General features: G+C 38.7%; 1 protein-coding gene across 7 annotated transcripts in view; it reads left to right on the top strand.

Annotated features, from left to right (window-relative positions):
• The window catches only part of SMARCC2 (SWI/SNF related BAF chromatin remodeling complex subunit C2), a 34,092-nt gene extending 20,469 nt beyond the window's left edge, over positions 1–13,623 (top strand). For 2 of the 7 annotated variants that reach the window (XM_072408829.1, XM_072408810.1), the window contains exons 11-28: positions 757–881; positions 1,047–1,106; positions 1,388–1,425; positions 2,070–2,200; positions 2,291–2,362; positions 2,825–2,938; positions 3,064–3,217; positions 3,551–3,667; positions 3,909–3,971; positions 4,063–4,321; positions 4,537–4,698; positions 4,863–4,927; positions 5,251–5,377; positions 5,836–5,990; positions 6,664–6,798; positions 7,173–7,491; positions 10,485–10,868; positions 12,206–13,623. In XM_072408829.1, the coding sequence (XP_072264930.1) occupies positions 757–881; positions 1,047–1,106; positions 1,388–1,425; positions 2,070–2,200; positions 2,291–2,362; positions 2,825–2,938; positions 3,064–3,217; positions 3,551–3,667; positions 3,909–3,971; positions 4,063–4,321; positions 4,537–4,698; positions 4,863–4,927; positions 5,251–5,377; positions 5,836–5,990; positions 6,664–6,798; positions 7,173–7,491; positions 10,485–10,868; positions 12,206–12,270 (2,545 nt within the window). In that variant the 3' untranslated portion in view covers positions 12,271–13,623. Of the gene's footprint in view, positions 1–756; positions 888–1,046; positions 1,107–1,387; positions 1,426–2,069; positions 2,201–2,290; positions 2,363–2,824; positions 2,939–3,063; positions 3,218–3,550; positions 3,668–3,908; positions 3,972–4,062; positions 4,322–4,536; positions 4,699–4,862; positions 4,928–5,250; positions 5,378–5,835; positions 5,991–6,663; positions 6,799–7,172; positions 7,492–10,484; positions 10,869–12,205 lie in introns of all 7 variants that reach the window. The other 5 variants (XM_072408821.1, XM_072408801.1, XM_072408838.1 and 2 more) reach the window with 4 other exon arrangements.
• Positions 13,624–22,538: the final 8,915 nt, after the last annotated feature.

The raw sequence follows: 22,538 nt of genomic DNA, 5'->3' as shown, positions 1-22,538 counted from the left end.
TTGAATATAATGAGGGCTGTACTTTTCACATTGCTTGGTTGATAAAATCCAAAATTGAGATGTTTAGTCAAACATGGGTTATCTATAGAGACAGGGTGTGATGGATTAAAACTGGACAAGTTGGGGGATAGGGGGTGAAGATTTTGTTCCCTTTTAAACCTCTAGAAGCCTTCACAACTCAATAGAAGCACAAAGCCCATATGATAATCTCACTGGGTCCAAATAAGGTAAATTTAAAAGTTCCATTGGCATGTTGATGAGGGAAAAAGTTACCAGGGAAGGCAAAATATAGGAATAGTAAACTTCAACAACTTTAAGCAAAGTGGATCTTTATACAGACAAGAGACAATATACAGTTAAAAAGCACGTCCTAATGGATTTACACCCTAAATTATTAGTAGAAATAAGTAGCAGTATTGTACCCCATGTGCATGTAGACATGTGCCTGTAAAGACTCCTGATTTTGAGCTATCTTGATTGGCCAGGCTGGAATGATGTAATGCCTGCATATGTGGGAATTCGATCAGTCCTGGCAGCCTTGCAGGGTTGCCAAATGTCCCTGCATATCCTGACATCATATGATAAAATGTGCAGCTAAGCATTTTCTTCTTTTTTTTTTCAAGGTATTTTATTTTCAAAGAGGCAGTAGATATTTTCCTCAGCTCTGTGTTTTGTGTTTTTGTTAGTCTATACAAATGACTGTGATTACATTGCAGTGATAAACTTTCTTGTAATTTATAACATTCATACACCTAGACCATCCACTCCTTACACTAAATCCAAGAGAGGTCACCGCGAGGAGGAACAAGAGGATCTGACAAAGGACATGGATGAACCTTCACCTGTGCCTAATGTAGAAGAAGTGACCCTGCCCAAAGCTGGTAATGGTATTTTCTGTGCAATATTTCTTTTTTGGGGTTTTGCAAGTAACTTGTTTAGATCAGCATTGGTACAATCACCTCCTTCAGTTAAAATGGTTTCTAGAAGTCAAAGCTTTCAAATTAATTTCTGAACAAATGACTGATTATGTATATTTTCTTTCCAAGTCAACACCAAGAAAGATTCTGAATCTGCCCCGGTAAAAGGAGGTACTGTGACTGACCTTGGTAAGTGAGAATTTGATGTAAGAATACTATGTTGTTATGTGACATACAAAATGATACTTTACAGAAAGACTTCATCTATTGTTTCCAGAGTGTTTTGGTCTTTTGGGTGTCAAAATCAATATACATATTTTGTGAATTTATATTCATTTCATTTATGTTCTGAATCAGAAAGCACTGATCTAAATTACTGCATAAAGCTCATATTTAAAATATCAAAAGCTGGAATTTTTACCTTTTGGTAATGAGTGATAACAATGGTAATATATTCCATTCTCTTGCAGATGAACAAGAAGATGAAAGCATGGAAGCAGTGACAAAGGTGGGGGATTTGTCCACAGACAGTCAGGAAGGATAGCTGACAGTCTTTAATTTAAAAAATATATATATTTTTCTTGTTGCATTCCCAGTGTATGCTTCAAGAGAAGCAAGGATTCTGCCATTGCCAACCCTTTCTTCATAAAAATTCTGGATGTAATGCTGACTCCCTTGCTTAAATGCTTTGTCACTGACCCAGAACAAATATGCAGAAAATAACTTCTGACTTTTATATTTCTGGAGTGTTTGTTGCAGATAAGCCAACAAATGTATTATTAGTTGCATAAATTCGACTTGATGTCCACTTTCTTGCAATTCCTTTATACAGCAGCACTCAGACTGGAAGAAATGGTAATGAGAGGGATGGCCTAGTTATTCAGATGTTTGGCTTTCACTGCAAAGTCAGAAGTCTGGAGATTCAGAGAGGACAGTGAAAATAACTATAAGTGGTGTCAACTAGTTGACTGTGTTGGAAACTGTATAAATCTCATGAATGAATGAACAACAATACAAATCATATAGCTGGTAAAACAACTCCTATATATGAGTTTAATCTGTGTATTCAACTACATGACTCAATTTTAGGCTTATGTTTATTAAAGTTGTATGACTAATTTGCTTACCTGAATAATGTTTACACTTTTTTAGGAAGAAGATGAGAACTCTTCTGGGATCAAAAGTGAACAAGTGAAGACCTCTGACCTTCATGAAGACAATGTAACAGAACAAACACATCATATTATTATCCCCAGCTATGCAGCTTGGTTTGACTATAATAGGTACAGTTTAGTCTCCTTTCTTGCTAACTAAATGATGTTATTTCAAATGATGACTGATGTTCATCTGATGGCTTTTTCTTTTCCTTGCAGTGTACATGCAATTGAGCGCAGAGCACTGCCTGAGTTTTTTAATGGAAAGAACAAATCAAAAACACCTGAGATGTAAGTATTAGACTTAAAAGTTGCTTATAGAAAATAAAATTAATACTAAGGTTTTCTCCATGACAACCCTGCTGTTCTCATGTAACTGTAATATGCTTAAGCGGCTTTCACCCTTATCCTGCTGATATCACTGGCTTTGTAGCTTTTGAGCAACTTTTTACTTGAGGATGTGTGATTGTAATAAATAAATAGCTCCTTCGGAGCGAGGACTGGTTCAGATGCCTCTATATATGGTAAAAAGGGTTTGTGTTCTTTTTTTATTATTCAGAATCATTGTTCCTAATTATTATTATAATAATTCTTGGTAAAAGTTGGTCACCAGTGCATACTGATATTTATTTCTCTCAAGGGTGCTAGATGCAGGAAGCACACACATAATCAGACATTTTTACTTTTTGAAACTTTATGAAACTGTATTCTAATCAGTACAACGCTTACTAAAAAAAAATCTATTTAATTTAGCTATTTGGCTTATCGGAACTTCATGATTGACACATATCGACTGAATCCTCAGGAATACCTCACTTCAACGGCATGCCGGCGCAACCTGGCAGGGGATGTTTGCGCTATCATGAGGTGCGTGTCATTGTCATCTGATGAAAGATTGACCTCTGTTGTGGCACTTCCTAACACAGCATTTTGCTAGTATTTCTATTTAGTGATATATTTTTTTATTTGACTTTTTCTGTTGCTTGATACAGGGTCCATGCTTTCTTAGAACAGTGGGGGTTAATTAATTACCAAGTGGATGCTGAGAGTCGTCCTACACCCATGGGACCACCTCCCACTTCACATTTTCATGTCTTAGCTGACACACCATCAGGACTGGTACCACTTCAGCCAAAAACACCACAGGTACGCTTGTGTTTTTTTGTCCTGCTTGTAGCTAAGGTACTTAAATATAAATCAACCACCATACATCACATAAATGTAGCCCATACTCAGCAGTGTTTCAATAAAACAAGCGGTCTTCAATTTTTGAGGTTTTAGTCTTCCATTTCTTAGGTTTACCTATGTACTGGACCATTTACAGTTATTTTACACATGGTTGTTTACAGTCTAAAATTTACAGGTGCTTTTTTTGCCTATATTTTTAAGCATTTATCCTGGTTTGTGCATTTTTTTTGTCTGTTTTCTATTTTGATTTTTGTCATATGTATGTATCTTTCTTCTCTGTTATCCTGGCAGACCTCAGCTTCTCAGCAGATGCTCAATTTCCCAGATAAAGGTAAAGAAAAACCAAGTGACCTGCAAAACTTCGGCCTAAGGACCGACATGTATAGCAAGAAGAATACAACTTCCAAGGTGAGGTTTAAGGGCAAGTTCTAAAAAGAAATGACACATAGATAGATTACTTATTTTGGCTGCACACACAGGGATAAACATTACCAGAATTCATTTGGAAATTTTTGCTATGAAACAAACATTCCACACAACAATGAAAATGATTTGAGCTTAAAATTTTTAAACAGAGCATATTATATTCCTTTAAATATCCCTCCATAACTGTGGTTAATGTCAGTTTGTTTTTTTTATTGCGTTGTAGAGTAAATCTGCTGCAAGTGCCACACGAGAATGGACTGAGCAGGAGACTCTCTTACTGCTTGAGGTAATCAATATGTGACAGTTACAGTAATTTCATTTATGTAAATGTAAAGTCATGCCAATAACCTGAGTTCTAATTTTCTTTCTCTTTACAGGCTCTAGAGATGTACAAGGATGACTGGAACAAAGTTTCTGAACATGTTGGCAGTCGGACTCAAGATGAATGTATTTTACACTTCCTTCGGTTGCCTATTGAGGACCCATATTTAGAGGACTCTGAAGCATCTCTCGGTCCTTTGGCCTATCAACCAATACCGTTTAGCCAGTCTGGCAACCCTGTAATGAGTACTGTAGCCTTCTTGGCCTCTGTGGTGGACCCCCGTGTAGCATCTGCTGCAGCCAAATCAGCTTTAGGTATTCTATTCATAGTTATAAACAACTATAACACTTGACTTGTTAAGATCAACCTAACAAGTAAAGTATTTAGTAATATATGAACATTTAATTGTATCTAGTTGCTGCCATTTTTCTTTTGAGATTTTAATTTGACAGTTTGGACCAGTCTACCTTATATGTTACCCCTGATAAGACCACTACTGAAATGTTTTTTTTTCTTTCATTCCTAATAGAGGAATTTTCCAAGATGAAAGAGGAGGTTCCCACAGCATTAGTAGAAGCTCATGTCCGTAAAGTGGAAGATGCAGCTAAAATCACTGGCAAAGCTGATCCAAGTTATGGCCTTGAGAGCAGGGGAATTGCTGGCACTACTTGTGAAGACAATGAGCGAATAGGTGAGCATATTCATATATTTAATAAATAAATATATTTAAATATATATATTATTTTTTTTTCTCATAGGTTTTGTAGTTTAAGATAGACATACTTAAATTTATTACCTGAGATTGTATATGTCTATACGTAATTCCTATATAAAATCAGAATTCTTTAATTGTAGAAGAAAATACTACAGAAGAGCCTCCTTCAGAACCACAGCCCACTGAGGAGAAGAAGGAACCAAAGGTAAGCCCTACATTTTACACAATATAGGTATTCTGCATTTAAAGTCACTAACTCCATCTTTCTGGGCTAATAAATAGAGGAGAGGTGCAGGAGTTTCTGTTGTTTTTACTGTGACCCAACTCCAGCCAAAATGTTGCATTTTGTTTTGGCTATCTATACTGCCTACTGCATTCCTCCTGAATAGCGCAAATACAGTTTCATATGTAGAATAAGGTTTTTGCCTATATTCAAAATGAATTGTTACAACTGTTTTCATTTTGATCAGTTGAGTCTCTTCCTAATCACTAAATGCTTTATAAGTGGCAATTTGTTTGCTTCCCCAGGATTCACCAAGTGAGCCTGTAGCAGATGAGGACGTGAAGGAACGTGTTGGTGATCCTGTAAAGAAGGAGGAAGAGAAGACTAAAGATGACACAGATAAAGATTCTGAAAAGAGTGATGTAGATATGGGTGTGTTTCACTTCCTCATCATACTACGAATTCACACAATGTTTACCAGTTAGTGCAGCACATGTTAACACAAAATGCATCCTAGTAAGAATAGGCACTAAGGAGAAGTTTATAATTTTATACTTATTAAAGAATTCTTATATGCAATAAAAAAATATTGAAAAAACAATTCAGCAGGCAGAGTGTGGTCCCCTCATAATGGCCACAGCAGGTGAAAAATCAGAAGGTCCACTGATAAGAGTCGCTGTCAGATGGCTTAACTCTAACAGCTACCAAAAATGGAAAAAAATCCAGAAGTCACCCCACACTTTTACTACCAATTGACTTTATGTTCCCTGATGGTCATTCATTTACTGGTAAAATCCTTCCTCTGCACTGAACATAGAACAGCATTCTATGCGTTCACTATATTTATCATTACCTGTGTGTATTTTGTTTAATGTTTGTGTTAATTGCAGCTGATGGCGACAAAGTCTCTGATAGTAAAGAAGGATCAGAAGAAACAGATAAGGAGGAAACGGCAGTGAAGAACAAGGTGGAGAGAGACATTGGAGAAGGAAACCTCTCTACAGCTGCTGCTGCTGCCTTGGCTGCTGCTGCTGTAAAGGCTAAAGTGAGTAAAATACTTGGCCCTGGTTAGCCCATTTATACCCAAAAAGACCAGGACTCACATCACTGCATGCTCATTCGTTTTTGCCTGTAACTTCTTTTGCTTGTAAAGTGTTTCCGGAAAAAAAAGGTGAAAGGATCGTTTTCGTCATACAGCAAAAAGTTAGAAATTCAAGAATTCTGGATTGATGAGTAAGGCATATATAGATTCTTAGAGGACCCGGAGGCTGATCAGCCAAAAGGAAATGTCCACATAATGATGGCAGTGAAAAGAAAAGATTTATTTTTAGCTTTCTGTTATTAAAAGTTCTGTGTCACAAAAAAAGTTGTTTATAAATTATATTATTTCTATTACAGTTTATTTTAAAGTGTGGTTTTACAAAGTATTCTTTTTATTTGTTTATCAGTGCAAGTTTGAGGGGGTTACCAATACACTGTTTTAGGAACAACTAGCATGTTAGTGATGTTTAAGATTATGGCATATTACAGTTTGTAAGTCATGCATTAGGAAGTTACCTAAAAGCCCACAGCTCTCAAGAAACCACAAGTGTAATTGGCCATCATTTCCATATAAGACATGCAGTTACAAGTCGTTTCTTAGCAGTTTGCTCTGGACACAGATTACTTGCATAGCATAAATATCACAACTTTCTAATTATAATTGTGTCATTAATTAGCATCTGGCTGCAGTGGAGGAACGCAAGATCAAGTCATTGGTGGCTCTGCTGGTGGAGACTCAAATGAAGAAGCTAGAAATCAAACTGAGGCATTTTGAGGAGCTGGAAACCATAATGGACAGAGAACGGGAAGCAGTAAGTCTTGGACTCAAAATATGTAACAAGGCTCATTATCCTTGCATGTCTTGTATGGATTATTACATATTATTATAATATTTTATGTATAATAATCCCTGGTCTGTGATTGTATATAGAATGCTGGGGTCAGCGTTGCTCAGTAATATTCTGGACAACTGCAGGTTTTATGTATGCTTAGGGAGATTCACACCTGGGCAAACACAGGATAAGGCTTGTTCTCACCTGTCAATCAGTGTTCTCTCTGGAGGTGTAAATACTTGTATCAGCAATTCTAGCTTGTAGCAGTGCTACATCCTTGTGGTTGCCAGTTTGGTAGGTTAATACTTTATTACTGAGTTGTTAATGATATGTGTATTCTATAAATTTCATAGCTGGAGTATCAACGACAGCAACTCCTAGCAGACAGACAGTCCTTCCACATGGAACAGCTAAAATACGCAGAGCTGAGAGCACGTCAGCAGCACTTCCAGCACATTCAGAATCAACACCAGCAGCAGCATCAGACTCCTGCAGGCAGCCAGCCTGTGCCCCCCACTGCCCATTCCATCCCTGTAACACAGGCATCTATAACACCTACACTAGGGAGTACAACAACCAGCTCAGAAGGGCTAGTACAGCCAAATGGGCCCCCAGCACAGCCATCAGTGAACAGTCAGCAGCAAGGAGGGACACAGCCCAGCCCAGCACATGGTGAGTAACTTTCCTATGTTTGAGCTTTATTTTTACACTTTGTATTATTGCCATAATGAACAAAACAGAAATCAGCTTAAACAATAGCAATGGGATCAGTTCTGCCTACCATGATTTCAAAAGGAGAAGAAACCCTGCCCCACACACTACCCATATTACAAAGACATTTTTCATATTCATTAGCGCTAACTCCATGTTTTTGGAATGTGGGAGGAAAGCGGAATACCCAGAGGAAACTCATGCAAACACTGGGAGAACCTGCAAACTCCATGCAGATAGTGTCCTAACCGAGACTCGTACCTGGGACCTAGTACTGCAAAGGCGAGAGTGCTAACCTCTGAGCCACCCTGCTTCAGTGATGCTTTTAAAAGAGCAATGTAGATTTAATCGTTGTTCATCAACTTTTATATTGCTCTCCCAGTTGGGTAGGTGCACTGTATGTATGCACATGCATTGAGGAAAAATTCAACTCTCAAGAATCAGTATATTTTAGGATGTGAAAAATGAAGTCAATATTTATTTGCATAATATTTGTGCATTATAATTTATTTTTAGGTAGATTGCAGCACAGATACAGAGCTTAAATAAAGAGTATGTTACACTTTTATCTTATTTATTACTGCTGATATCTGCTGATTGAAAGGAATATCAACCTAGGTTTAGAAGGACCTAAATTGACACAACAAAAACAACCAGGAGGTGGTACTATTTGACTAAAGATACATGCAATATCTCTTTTGTCAAATAACTCGCTGGCTCCTGGTAGCTTTTTATTTCTGCTCAAAACTTATGGTGCAGTAGCTTAGAGCTCAGCAGGGGAACCCACTGGGGAAATCGTGAGGGGGATCGCCGTCTCCACAGAAGTTTGCTGTGGAGCCAGTGGTGAAGATGACAGCGCCCCCATCCCTGTGGCAGGTGCAACACCACAAAGTAAGTATGTCTCATAATCAGCAAGCATGCTGTGCATACTTGCTGGTTATGGCAGAAGTTCACCACCCACCAACAAGTTTAGTTCCACTTACCAGTGTTTACAGGACACCTGCTAGGGGAGGATCAAGAGGTTTGCTATTGTTAATATTCTTCTACAAATGCTAGTAATGTAACTTTCATGCCAGGCTTCTGTCTTCAGTCTGCATGAATGTTCACTGGTATTTACTAAAAAGAAATGGAGCCAGAGGTACCTGGGCAGTAAGCTTTTTTAAGATGAACAAAATAAATAAAGGCCACATCCCTGATTGGACAGGAAATAGGGGTTTGAGGGTTCACCTCAATAAATGGGACTTTTAAGCCACTAATTTTCAATTAACAAGTATACATTATATGTAAATCAAAACAATAACTTTATTAACATTAAGAACATTTGCAATAAAACCCATTAAAATTGTGCGACAGACACAATCATGTATTCCTGTCTGGGTTGCTCAGTCCTAGGGGCATAGCCTGCTGATTTTCGACGCTTTTCACAGATCTTCAGGAGAAAAAAGGAAGAAAGAATTATCTGATTCCTGCAGCACATAATGCCCCACTACAAAAGGTGAGGGCGAGCAAGGACAGCAGTGTTTTGGACTACAACTCAATCAGCAATAGACCTGTTATTTCTTCTCCTTGTGGTTCCACTTCTTAACACTGATAATCATATATAGCGCGGTCAATAATAGTATTTCCCAAATTTGGCTTTAATCCACATTAGTGTCTGTAATGGTCGACAGGCACCATTCCCTCCGGCTTCTGCCTTGCACTCTAACTACTGTTTTACCCGGCTGACACGCGGCATTCCCACGTGGGATGCTCGCTTTCCGTGAGTGTAGAATTTCTTTTAAGCGCCATGGCCAAATATGATGTAGCGCTAAGGGGAGTGTATACCAAAATCAGCAGGGTATGCACCTAGGATTGGGCAACCCAGACAGGAATATGTGATTGTGTCTGTTGCACATTTTTAATGGGTTTTAATGCAAATGTTCCTAATGTTATTAAATAAAGTTATTGTTTTGACTTACATATGATGTATACCGTATTTTCCGGCGTACAAGACGAATTTTTAACCCCGAAAAATCTATGACAAAGTCAGGGGTCGTCTTGTAAGCCGGGTACCAGTACTTACCTGCAGCGCCCGGTGTCCTCGCGAGTCCCCTCTCTGGTCTGGCGTCCCTGCGAGTCCTCCTGTGCCTCCTTCTGTCTTCCTGCTTTTCAGCTTACACGAGTCCTCCTGGGCAGGCTCGCGTTGCTTCACAGCAGGACTCGTGTAAGCTGAAAAGCAGGACGTCAGCCTGGATTGGCTCTCCAGTGGGGAGCCTGGATTGGCTCTCCAGTGGGGAGCCTGGATTGGCTCTCCAGTGGAGAGCCTGGATTGGCTCTTCACTGGAACACGCCCATTCATTAAAGGAACGTGCCCATTCATTACTTACGAACTAGTAGTGTACAGTTCTTTCTGCCTCTCAGTTCTCTCACAATAGTGAGATCTGACAGGCAGAAGGAACAGTACAATACTGGGCATATAACACCACCCCCAAATGATTGGTTAGAGTGGGGGGTGGTCTTATACGCCCAGTCGCCTTATACACCGGAAAAATACGGTACTTGTTAATTGAATAATAGTGGCTTTAAAAGTCCCATTTATTGAGGTGAACCCTCAAGCCCCTATTCTTAAGATGAGGTTACCAATGGCCACTTATATTTCAATTAAGGCACATTTCCTTTAAGGAAAGGTTCCACCTGGACTGCATTGGTCCTTATATTCTGTAGTAGTGAGAGTCCAACCACAAGGCACATTTGAGTTTGAAGGATTCATTAATTTCTGATATGCTAAGATTATTTTATTCAGTTAATTTATTAAATAGAAATAAGTAAGGCATAAATCATTACTCATGCTATTGCTTGCAAGTGATAATGTTTCCACCTGTTGTGTTCTGTGTAAAAACATGATTTTGTATATTTTTACTCTGATTGGAGTGTTTGTGATAAATGTGTATTTGTGATTAATTTCTTTCCTCCAGGGTCTGGTTCGTATACAAGTCAACCACCACCCAATCCCATGATCCCATCAGCAGTACCTGCTCCTGCCCAGCCTCCGGTGCCCGGTAATCAGCACCCCAGCATGCCTTTGCCTGTACCATTTAATATGGGTAGTGACTTAGTTGACTCTGCTCATCACAATCCCCCGACTAACCCCTATTCAGTGCCCCATCCCATGCATGGCTCCTTCCCTCCTGCAGCATGTCGGGTCGGTGGTCCTCCCCAACTCCCACATAACCCTTCCATTGCCATGTCTTCAGCGCCTCCTAACTTGCCGTCTTCCTTGGGGTCAGCTGCCACACACAGCCCTGCGATCGTAGCTGCAATGCAGGGAGGGGCTCCCGCCACAACCAGTCCTGTGCCAGGTGAGCTCAGTAGACAAGGTAAACCTAATTGTAAGTTATAAAATAATTCTGGGTCCCATGTTATAGGGAAACTGCTGGACATTTTGTAAGTATAATGAAGTGTCAAATGAATGAATGTATACAAGTGTTAGTTAAATATGCTGTGCTAATGTATGTTTGTTGAACGAAATATAGCATCTCCAAAGTGCTTCTGTTTTATTGAAGCCTACAAACATTATGCAGGTTTTATTCATAAATAAATTGTAGTAAAGTTTTTATTACAGTGTGACTTTTTTTATTTATTTTTTTTGTAACAATGCATTAAAACACACACACACATGCACGCACGTATGTATACCCATATCTTTTTACTGTCCCATTGAGAAAATATTTCTATTAATTTTTTGTCCTGGAGATAGAAAGTGAAAGGAAATTCAACTAATTCCAATACTTTAGAGAAGGTAAAGAATGTAATAAATGAAGTAGTCTGTTAAAAATCTATAGAAGATACAGATTTTTAAGTGGTGAAAGAATACAAATAAAAATATTCTATTCCTAAAAAATAATCACGATTTCTGGAGTTTTCTAATGGAAAACTGTTTTATTGTACAGGTACTATGTTTTGGTAAAATCCATTCACAAGTTTGTCTCTGCAATAATTTTAACGCCTGCCACAAGGGGGAGCCATTACAATGCAGCTTCCATTGACTCCTAGCCTTCCCTCCCTACATACTGATTGCTTCTTCATTGGGATGCTTTCTCTTTGCCTCCTCTTATTACCGTGTTTGGTTGGTTTCTGGCTTTATTTCATTAGTGACATCTAGAAATGCTTAAATCACATTTTGCACTGGTAAACCTATTTGATTCTTGCATTTCATGACCCTTTGAGTTTCTTAAGCTAGTACATTTGGATTCAGATTTTTTTTTTTTTAATTATTTATACTTATTATTATCAAACAAGATTTATATAGCGCCAACATATTACGCAGCGCTGTACATCAAAAAGGGGTTGCAAATTACAGACAGTGGCACAGGAGAGGACCCTGCCCCGAAGAGCTTACAATCTAGGAGGTGGGGGAAGTAACACATAATAGTAAGGGAGATATACTTTATCAGTATACTCTCTGTTCTAAAAAAAAAATCTATATTTGGGTTTAATCCTTGATGAAAAAGGGAATTTAGTATTCCTGCATAATAGGTGTAAAGTTTCTCAAAGTTTCATCAATCAGCCCTGGGGTAATGATTACAGGAGAACAGACTAACACTTTTCATTTTCCTAGTTCTTTCTCCATGTTCTTTATTTTAATGGGTTTGTATACCAGACATCATTTCAAGACTCCTGTGTTCCTTTATTCCAGATCCGCCATCATCCCTGCAGCCTCCAGAATCGATGGGAAGCACAGTTCCCCCAGCCCAACAGTAACACAGGACTTCTCTTATTGTGGGGGATATAGGCCCAAGGGAGAAGTGTGAACGATTGTGAAAATGTATTTCAGACACTTCTTTCTGGTTCCAAAACTTCCACACATTGAGCTCTCCAGGGACACAATTCCCCTTTGTGTCATGACTTTTCTTCGTTTTATGTCATGAATGGCCTGGACCTCAGCTGTTTTGCTGTTCAGGTATTAACTGCAGAAAAGTATTCTGAAAGAGACTTGTATGGGAACAAGATGAGGCCATAGCACATCCTGGCTCCACTGTTACCTCTGCTGTGGGAGTGTGGAAAAGTAGTGCACAACAAAGCAGTACTGCGTGTACCTGTATTAACATATGGGAAGATGAACAAGACCAATGAACTCATGGCCTGAATGAGAAACACAACTGCTAAGAAAAGGATCTGTGTCACTGCTGACAGAATCACCATCCAGACTCTGGTGATTCCAATGACAGCAAGCTGAAAACCCTTTTTGTTGTTTTCTATCAGATCAGCTTTGTATGATTTTAGTGCTGCTTCTGTGCTTACGACAGCGTTCCAGTACAATTCTGGAATGTCAGATCTCAAGCAGCGAGCGTTATTAGATGTTCACTGCTGAAAAAAAAAATCCGGTTCACTTGGTATTTCAGTTATTGGTGTCTCTTGCCTGTTATTCCAGAGAAGTCAGAGCTTCTCTTGTGGCATCTTTTGCTTCTGTTGTAACCTGTGCAGAGAAAGCATATCTCTTCCCAATACTGGTATCCAGAGTGTAGCCTCCTGCACTTACTGGGTTTAAGGTCATTTCAAAGTTTCATATCTGCAGGGTGCACACCAGATGCACACCCCTCTGGTTTCTTTGTACAGAGAGAAGTGCACAGTATTCTACAGAATCAGGTTCCTCATTACATTCTCCTTTGATGTCATAATCCATTGGTGGAAGAAGAGGGTGAGCTTTGTGTATCCCTTTGGAAGGATGGCAATGGGGAATCTCTGTCTCACTCTATAGTGCACTATTTGACTTGTTAGTAAAATATTTTAGCTTTTAACTATATAAGCTTTTTTTTATGTTAAATCATTGTATTTTAAATATTTTTGGTCAGGGCGGGGAGATCAGGTGTTCAGAGTGCACTTTAATGAAAGGAGGCCAGGAACTTTTTTGTTTGTTTTATATTGCAGGGTCTACTGGCTATAGATGAAAGGGTTTGTTTAAATGGAGTGAGTATGCAGCAACCTTCTTGGAACTCTGATCAACACCTGATTTTGCTGACCCCCCCGTCTGTTTATGTTACTTGTACCTTATCCTGTGTCTGTGCATCTTACAATCCCCGGCCATGGGGCATTAAAATCTTAAAATTTATAAGATCCATGAGTGATTTCTGTTTTTTGTTCTATATCATGCATATGTTATTACTGGGCTTACACCAAAATTTTGATGTTTGTTTCACACAAGAAATCAGTTTCAGAAATGTTGGGATTATTTAGAGCAGCGGTCACCAAACGGTGGTCCGCAAGAAAATTTTGGTGGTCTGCGGCTTTGACCTCCGAGTGGGGTCAGGAGAAGGACCCAGCTGGAGGTGCGCACTGGCCAGAGCCACAAACCATGTCTCCGGTACGAATCACAGGCTCAGGGAAGTGGGGGGGTTCTGGCATCATGATGTCACTATGTGGGACCACATGCACGGTCTGGAGCTAGTAAATTTAGTGGTCCATGGGTTCGAATAAGTTGGCGACCACTGATTTAGAGAGAACTACATTCTGCAGGTCTAACGTAAGGAACCTAGAAAGCTCTATACATGTCTGCAGCTGAATTCTAGGCCATCATATCCCGCAACACTTCTGTACTAGTGGGTGGTGGTGGTGCAAGCCTGTCCCCTTCTTGACTTCTGCACATTCCTTTCAGCCATAAAATCTCTTAAACAAGTCACTCGTAGTTATCAGCAAACCTATATAACCCTATTTACATCCTTATTTGATATTAATTGATATTTAATTAATATTATTAATAATAATAAGTAATTTTTGAAGTTTGTATGCTAAAAAAATAACTTTGTCATTAACATATACACTTTTTTGTGAGATTTTAGAAGAACCAATTTAAAGAAGCTGGCTGCATGTTTGAAGATCCTGCACTATTTAAATCTTTATTGTTCCAGACAGTAAATAGGTTCCATCATAACATATTAACATATGTAATCCCATTCCTGGGTGAAACAGGTCACAGTGGGAAATTCAAGACTAGCCTTTGTAGATAAACCAATCCACATTCCACAACACATCTAAGTGTCCACTTAAATTGAATTGCATAATATCTAGCTAGTCCCATAAATTATACAGACGGTCTGAGGTGTAAATTATTATTAGTGTTAATGGTTTTTTACAGTTCAAAATATTCTTGAAAAACAAGCAGGTAAATGGTTAAACACAGCATATTTGTTCAACCAACCATATTGTGAGCCTTGTGAATGAAACTGGAGGAAGGAGATATGAAATCCTCTTGTAGATGGTGCTTGGTGACCTTGTCAGGTAAAAGCTCAAAAATAATCTTTAATATTTACTCTCCATGTTTATCCTTTTCATAAATGATTTCTATTGACTTGCAAAGTGCCTCCAAACTTTGGCTAGCCAGTTCTCCTACTTTTTGCATGGGAGTGTCTGAGTTTTCCGACAATCTCTGCCTCCTTTCACCTTCCTCGTAAGGGGCCAAAATATCACTAGATGTGTATACACCGATCAGAGGATCACCAAAATGGCAGGTGGCTTATTGTGGCTTATTCCTGCTAAAGAGTAGTCGTTACCATCCTAAAGTGGTAGAAGTGGGGACAACCAGTGACATAGTCATGTGTGAAAACAAATGATCCTTTCATAATCTTATCTGGTACATGTGTTTTGAGAGTCTTTAACACTGACATCAGCTGTGGTGTATGATGTAACATTCTTTTTTTTTTTTCAATCTTATCGTAGCGAATGATCAGTAAATACATATCGAAACACAGCAAAAAAAAAAGTCAGGGGGTCCGGGCAGAGTTAACCAGTTCCAGTATTCTCTATCTCCATTAGAATGGGAACAAGCTGTAAACTGAAGATGCAATCTGATCCGTACCCAAATCAGACGACACAAATATTTTTACAAATTTTTTTTCTTCCAAGCAGTAAATTTAAACACAGCAAATAATTTAATGTCCTGACCGCATGTAATTCCGTAATTCTATGAAGTGTAATTCTAAACGGACTGTTCCGCCAGAACTGTTCCGCCAGCTTTTAATATGAGCATTTATTATTCCCATTCATTCCAATAGGTGATTCAACACCGGAGTAGTTCTTCATGGGCTGTAAAGAAAACCCATTGCTGCATTTGGAAGGTGTTAAAACACCTATAAATGCATCCATTGACATAAATGGGGAGTTTTAGAGTGTTTGTAGGAGTCAAACAAAAAATCAAAACAAAAAGGTGTCAAACAAAAATCAAAATTCCTAACTGTTTTCTGCCACATATTTTAGTTTAAAATGTCTTTATAAGTGCTTAAACGCTCATACAAAAGCTGTATGGGCTTTTTTAAACGTTTAAATTTAAAGTCATTGTATACTTAGCCTTAAATTACTCTGACATGGCCTTGTATATCTGTTACCTCGGTTAGTAAGACGTTTGTTCCACTAGTGATTTCTCTGCAGGTTTGGGGCTGTCTCCTCATGTCCCCTGCTTAGTGTTTTACTGGCATCAGTTCCTTAAAAGGAGGCTTCTGTGGTGCCTGCAGCTCCAACCATTAAAATCATTTCCTTGCTTTTAATCTTGGAATTTAGAGTAAAGGATGTCGCTCCCAGGGAGTCCCCATCATCGAGGGGAAAAGGGGCTGATACAGCAATACTTCTATAACAAGACAGGGAATTCTGTGGTCTGGAAAACTTCTCTAAAAGAAGGTATAGAAGGTTTATAGATTGTTTGAAAAGACCAAAAAAAAATACTTAATAGATTTTATGAAATTATGCAGCTTTTTATTTTTGTAGTCCTTATGTTTAACAAGTTGTGGCAGCAGATCACGACAATATGGTTTTAGAGATTCATGGAAGAAAGTAAAACAAAATAATACTGAAATGTTATGTGAATATTCCTATAGAGAACAAGTTCCTATATATTTTTGTTTCCAGCCCTGCTGAATGCCGAATTCACAGCTAAATCCACTTATTTTATATTGCAGCAGAAATCTTGGACAAACCTCGTTAAGAACATAAAAAAGTTATTGGGTGTCCAGTTCTGGTTGTGCCATCACACCATGCATCAAAAAAGACGTCCTGAAATTCTTTTTTTTCTCATATGGATTAAGGTATCATCATTTTAAATTAACCTTTATTATTGAATGGTAAAGCACAACTAAACCTAAAATTTAGCCAAGCAAATTCTATCAGCAATAGGGCTAAAATGTAGATACAATTTGTATACAAGCAAATATGCTTGCACACTGTACTACAGCAAATGTTTGTTCATCTCTGAATTTGGCCTGGGGAAGGGTCATTCATGTGTGATCATGTGACATAAAAAGAAGAAAGGGTGATCAATGTCAGTCAGTATCCCAGACCATGTAGAGTATGTCTACATGAGGGGGTTAGATTTGTAGTGCACAATTAGGTGGAGTTCAACTGTAAAATCTCAATCAGTTAATAGGAAGCTGAAAGGTATGAGAGGTCCGTAAGGTGCAAAACATGCAGCCTGAATATGTAATGAGTTAATATGACTGCTTCCATTTATTTATAATTGCAAACTACACGCACAAACTTTTGTAAACTACAAGAGTTATTTTTTTTATAGTACATGTTACAAATCCCTTTTATTGTCCAGGAAGTGGGTTGAGGTTATTTTATGACACAACCATACTATGCCTTCCCCCACTGTAACATTGTACTAGGTAACCTATCCGTGTTATCTTCACAGAATGTACTCTGATCACCGGATTAACACACAGGATTGTCTAGTATTACTGCTAGTTGAAGACCATGAGGAATGTGCTTGGAGATGTACCGAAAACACATATTTTGTATCAAGTTAATGGAAATCTGTCTATAGAGAAACATCCAGGCTGCTACTGCTGACCACTCCTAAAAATGCTACTTCCCCGGCTGTCATACTTGACCCTCTTGTAATAATAAATTAGGATATTTCTATTACCTTGTTACGTCATTCCAGCACAACCAATCAAGATGGCCAGAAAGTAAAGAAGGAAGATGGCAAAGTGCTGCGATGAGCAGGGATAGGTGAGTACTTGTTTAGTTCCGGCAATAACTTCAAAGTGATTGCCAAAGAAACAGACCAATAACAGAAATGTAAATATAGCTTTGGTCAGTATGGGTGTAAGTTCCAAACTGGTTAATATAGATGTAATATCAAATAGTTAATGTTTGTCATCTAGTAGGGAACATCCAGGAATGCTAATAGTGCCTAATCAGAACCCTAACAGACCTTCTGCCTTGAATTGAATTCCTCATAAAAATAGCAGTGCACTTACTATGCCTTGAGCCCCATACTGTATGGGCCTGTGCCAATGGGCTTTTGATTAAGTCAGAGCTTCTCTTTTTTACCTATACAAGTCTATAGGAATACAAAAGCAGCTTAAAGTAGGTCAGATACAGGTCAAAAGCATCTGGAAATAGCTCTGGGAATGATCTCAGAAGCATCTCCAGCTGAAAAATGCTGAATTTTCACAGTCTAATAACACTGGCGCTATATTTGCAGTGTAAGATCATTTCAAGCCCTGTGTTTCAACCAGATTGTCGCTAACAGGGTGCTAAATCACACTACTGAGCTGCTCAGATTTAGCCTTGCTGGAGAGAAAGCTGTACCCGAGCACCTGCAGTGTAAAGTTTCCCTGCTTCTGCTTAATTGATTCTGTAAATATGTGCTTTTTTTCACTCTCATGCAGCTTCGTGATCATTCCCTGATCAGTCATCAGATCACTAGCGCCAACATAAAGAAGCAAAGGACTGCTTCTACCAAGATGGCTACCTCCATGCATTGAACAAGGTATTGCAAGTCTGTAATGGGGAAAAGACTACTTACAAGGAGGGTCTTGCATTGTAGATTCCACAATACAGGTTCTCTTTAAAAACAGACAATACATATGAAATCTCTGACAAGTTAGGCAGGGAAATTGTTCTTTGGGGAAATACACTTGTTCTCTGCTCAGTAAATAGTAGCTGTACTGGGTAAGGAGAAATGTAAATGTTTAAATAAATAAAGTGAATTCTAAATATAGTGGAGACCCAGACATGGAGAGTGATCCTGCAGCAGCATATGGAGTAAAAGAACAGAAGAGCTCAGGAAGGGGCAGATGGTTTGGTGAGGATCTTGTTCTCACTGCCCATATTAGGAAACTGCAGAGTGGAATGAAGAATGTTCCAAAGTTTGTTTATCTCCTGCAATCTTCACTTCCCATATGTAGCAAGTTCTTTCTTTTTTTCATAATGGATTTAGGCACAGAAGAAGAACACAAAACTTTTACCAGCAATACATATTTTTGTTTGCTATTATTACTTGGATAGGCTTTAAATAAAATATGTATCATGATCACTCTGTACTAGATATATATTGTTGTATCTGATCCTTTTTCTGTCAATAAAAATGATTTTAAACAACTGTGAAGCACGGAGGAAGAAATTTTATTTTCTGGGTCTGCTTCAGGGCTTTGGCAGCTTGGCACCATCAAATTAACTATGAATTCTGCATCATATAACAGTTTACTTGACAAGAATGTGATGCCAAAAGCTAAAGTTTGAACCAGAAATTGTCAGTGTGATAATAAATCCAAAGCAAATCAACCAATGAATATGTAAAAATCAGAAAATGAAGGGTTGATGAGTTACTCAGACCAATGGACATTTGTGAAGTATTTGAAACAAGCAGTTCATGTAAAAACACGAAACATCTTGTAAATGAAGGAATTTTGGATTTTAAGGATTGGTCCAGAATTAATGTCAGAGAGCAGTAAGCAGTGGTGGACTGATAACGTCAGATACCACAGAACACCTTAAGAGGTCTCAAGTCGGAGCTGTTTTATTGGCACAATGGGAATCTACAAATATTAGGCAGGTGCCTTTAACTGATTACAAATCATTGTCTGTGTGTGTTATATGTAAGGAGAATGTCCACTCCCCAGCTAAGAGAATTTGGCTTGCAAGTACAGTCGTGTTCAATGATGGTCCTTTACTTTACCTTTACTCTGGGATTGTCACCTTTTGTTCCACAGATAATTTAAAGGAATACAGGAAGTGTGTAAAGGTGTGGTTGAGCACTATGATCAAACTGTATGATAACCAAAATTTCCTCTCACTTCTGAGAACTGAGGTAGATTCACCCTCATTCTTTAATGTGTCCTGTTTAAAAATGCAAAGTGTTAATAGTAAAATATATTATACCATGCAGAATGAGAGGAAGCTTTGGAAAAAAAATTGGCAAGTTCACTTTCCATCTGATGGAATACATGAGAAAGCCGATAAGTGAGATATGATAGAATTGAAGACTAAAATGCAGTAAAGAGAGGGGGCACTGAGTCTGCAAAGTATATTTATGTATATCTCCTAGGTTATGTAGTGAATTCATGCTGAGACTGATTTTTGTTTAATTTGGCCACTTGCAGATTAAATTTTTTGTCATTTAGTTCAAATAACTTGTTGTGCAATATATGCACATTTCCTAAAAAGTTAAAAATGTCCCCAACCTCCTGTAAAACGTTGACACACAGCTGCCTCTGCTGCACTGAAATCTCAAGTTTGTGTTGTCAGACCTACATAGGTTCCCCTCTGCTGGACTACAGCCTTCCACCTACCCCTGCACTTCTCCATTACACTCCACATCCAGGAATGTAATGATCACTGCAGGAGTTAGATGAGTGGGGACAACGGGCAAAGACTGGGCTGGGGAGCTGCTGGTGTCACTCTTACCTGCAAAGTGGAAACATTCCACATCTCTGACATCAATCAGTGGCTGCAGGCTACTGACCCCACTTCTTCTCTTTCCTGATTCATTAACTAATATGATTGGACTTAGGAGGGGAGAGGCATAAAGAGATACATGGGTAGTAGCCTGCAGCTGCTGAAGTCACAGGCAGAGGAAAGCAGGGTTCAGGCCCATACAACTTTTGGATTTTGATTCCTTTATTCCTAAATGTCTTCCCTATCCACAGGCATACACTGATTTCTTTCCTTGCAATGCTGCTTCCTTAACCTCCAAAAGCCTACACACAAGAAAGGGCTTTGTACCTATGATGTACCCATGTTCACTATATAGGGACTGATCTATTAAGATTTAAATGAATAGTCCATTGTGATACTGTGCATCTAGTATTAGCACAACAATGAACTGCTATCTGCTATTTTTCATTCTCGTAAACAAATTCTTTCTATAATCCATTGTATTGAAGGTTTGAAGGTGATGGGGTGGAAACTTTCATACAAAAGACAAGTATGAATGTCATGCAGATCAGTATTTTTTTACACTCCCTGACTGAATTACAGCAACTTGGAACAGTTTCAAGAAGAACAGGTGACAATGGCAACTTTGTACAATGCCCTGGCAGCTTAATCTCGCATAAAATATTCAAAGATGGTAAATTATTCAAATTCACCTGTCTGAAAATAATCTGCCAGCAGGGAATTGTCTAAATATGCTAACTACCTGATCCACTGTGGGAGACTTCAGTACTGGGTTTCTAGGCACTGGATAAAGCAAACAAAATTCAGAAAAAAAATCTAATAAATCAGGGAATGATGAATTTGTGAAGTGCACGAACACCAAACATTTATGTTCTCAGTTATGGTAGCTTATTGTTACCAGGTGGAACTGCAGCCAAAACTTTACCAGATTGAGCAAGTGTTGGAATCTGTCAGATTTTTTCATTGGGGAGATTTATTTTCTGTTGTAGTTACGGTCTAGATCACTATTTCTGGACCTTTTTAACATGGGGGAAACCTTGAAAAAACTTTCAGGTCTTCAGGGAACTCCCTGCTGTAATTACTATATCCACAGCTCACAGTACATTAGTGTGGTGGTCAATTGGAAAAATGCCTCTTATAGATAGCCAAAAAGATCATTGGTATCTATTAGATGGACATGAGAAGCAAAGTTGCTCAAGGGTACCCAGGATGAGAAACACCTCTAGATGCTGGTCATATGTCACCTATAGATTGAACACGCATATAAACAGAAAGTTATATATATATATATATATAATTTTTTTTTGGGGGGGGGGAGACAAGAGTTCCAGTTATAGTTTGGCAATAACCTGACCCTGTGGCTAGCACTCCTGCCTTTACAGCATTCTAGGGTCCAATCTTGGTCAGGGCACCATGGGTGGAGTTTGTTGTTCTCCAGCAGGTTTACAGGGGTTTCATAAACAAGTAAAAATACCAGCGAGTTGTACCAATTGTCCTTAAATTGTGTTCATGACATTTGACTATGGGTATGAGCCTCTCGGAGGGCCAGTTAATGGCATGTCACTGCTGTGTATTATATTTGTGCTATATAAATACAAGATAATCAAATTTGCTTGTCAAAGAAGATGCTGTATATTTACCTTTCCACTGTGTGTTAAATTCTGCTTCATTGTTGCTCCCTGGATATATTTGTCAATATGGTATGGAGAATACCTTATTCCTTTGACACATGCTGTTTGATGTAAGTTCATAGGTCCTGCAGTGTTGTAGGAGCAAGTATTCTACACACCCAGATGTGTCAGATACCTGCAGGAGTCGAATAAATATGATGCTGGGATATGTGAATTAAAAGGTTTAGGGCTAAATTACGCCTCTCTCAACCTTTTTTACCTAGAGGAACCCTTTACATTTTTCCCAGGTCTCAGGGAATTCCCTGCTAAACCTAATTCATTGGATATCAGTGGGATAAATGCCCATTACATTAGTGGTAAGCCGAGTTCCTCTTACAGTGCCGGTTTAAATACCATGCAAAAGACAGGAACTGATCTCCGGTGTCATGCTGCGGGTTGTGAAAAATGGCTTTGGCTCGGAAACACTCAGAAGATGTAAGCACTAGCAAATAGGAGGCCAACCAACCACAGCTTAAAGAACCCTGCTTGAGAATGGCTGATGTAATGACAAACTGTAAGTGTAGTATTGTATGTATGTATGAACTGCAGAGATACACTGGTCACAATGAGCAGATTTTCCACACAATTTCCAGTCCCAGATGTAAATCTATTGAAAACAAACCCATTCCCACAGCATGTGGTGTATTAGTGTAATTCACACATATAAATCACAGAGCCCAAAGTCACAGC

This window comes from Pyxicephalus adspersus, chromosome 1 (genome assembly GCF_032062135.1).
Source record: "Pyxicephalus adspersus chromosome 1, UCB_Pads_2.0, whole genome shotgun sequence".
NCBI classification, from domain to species: Eukaryota; Metazoa; Chordata; class Amphibia; order Anura; family Pyxicephalidae; genus Pyxicephalus; species Pyxicephalus adspersus.
Note: the sequence above shows the minus strand (reverse complement) of the source record. Positions and strands in the feature narration are given on the sequence as shown.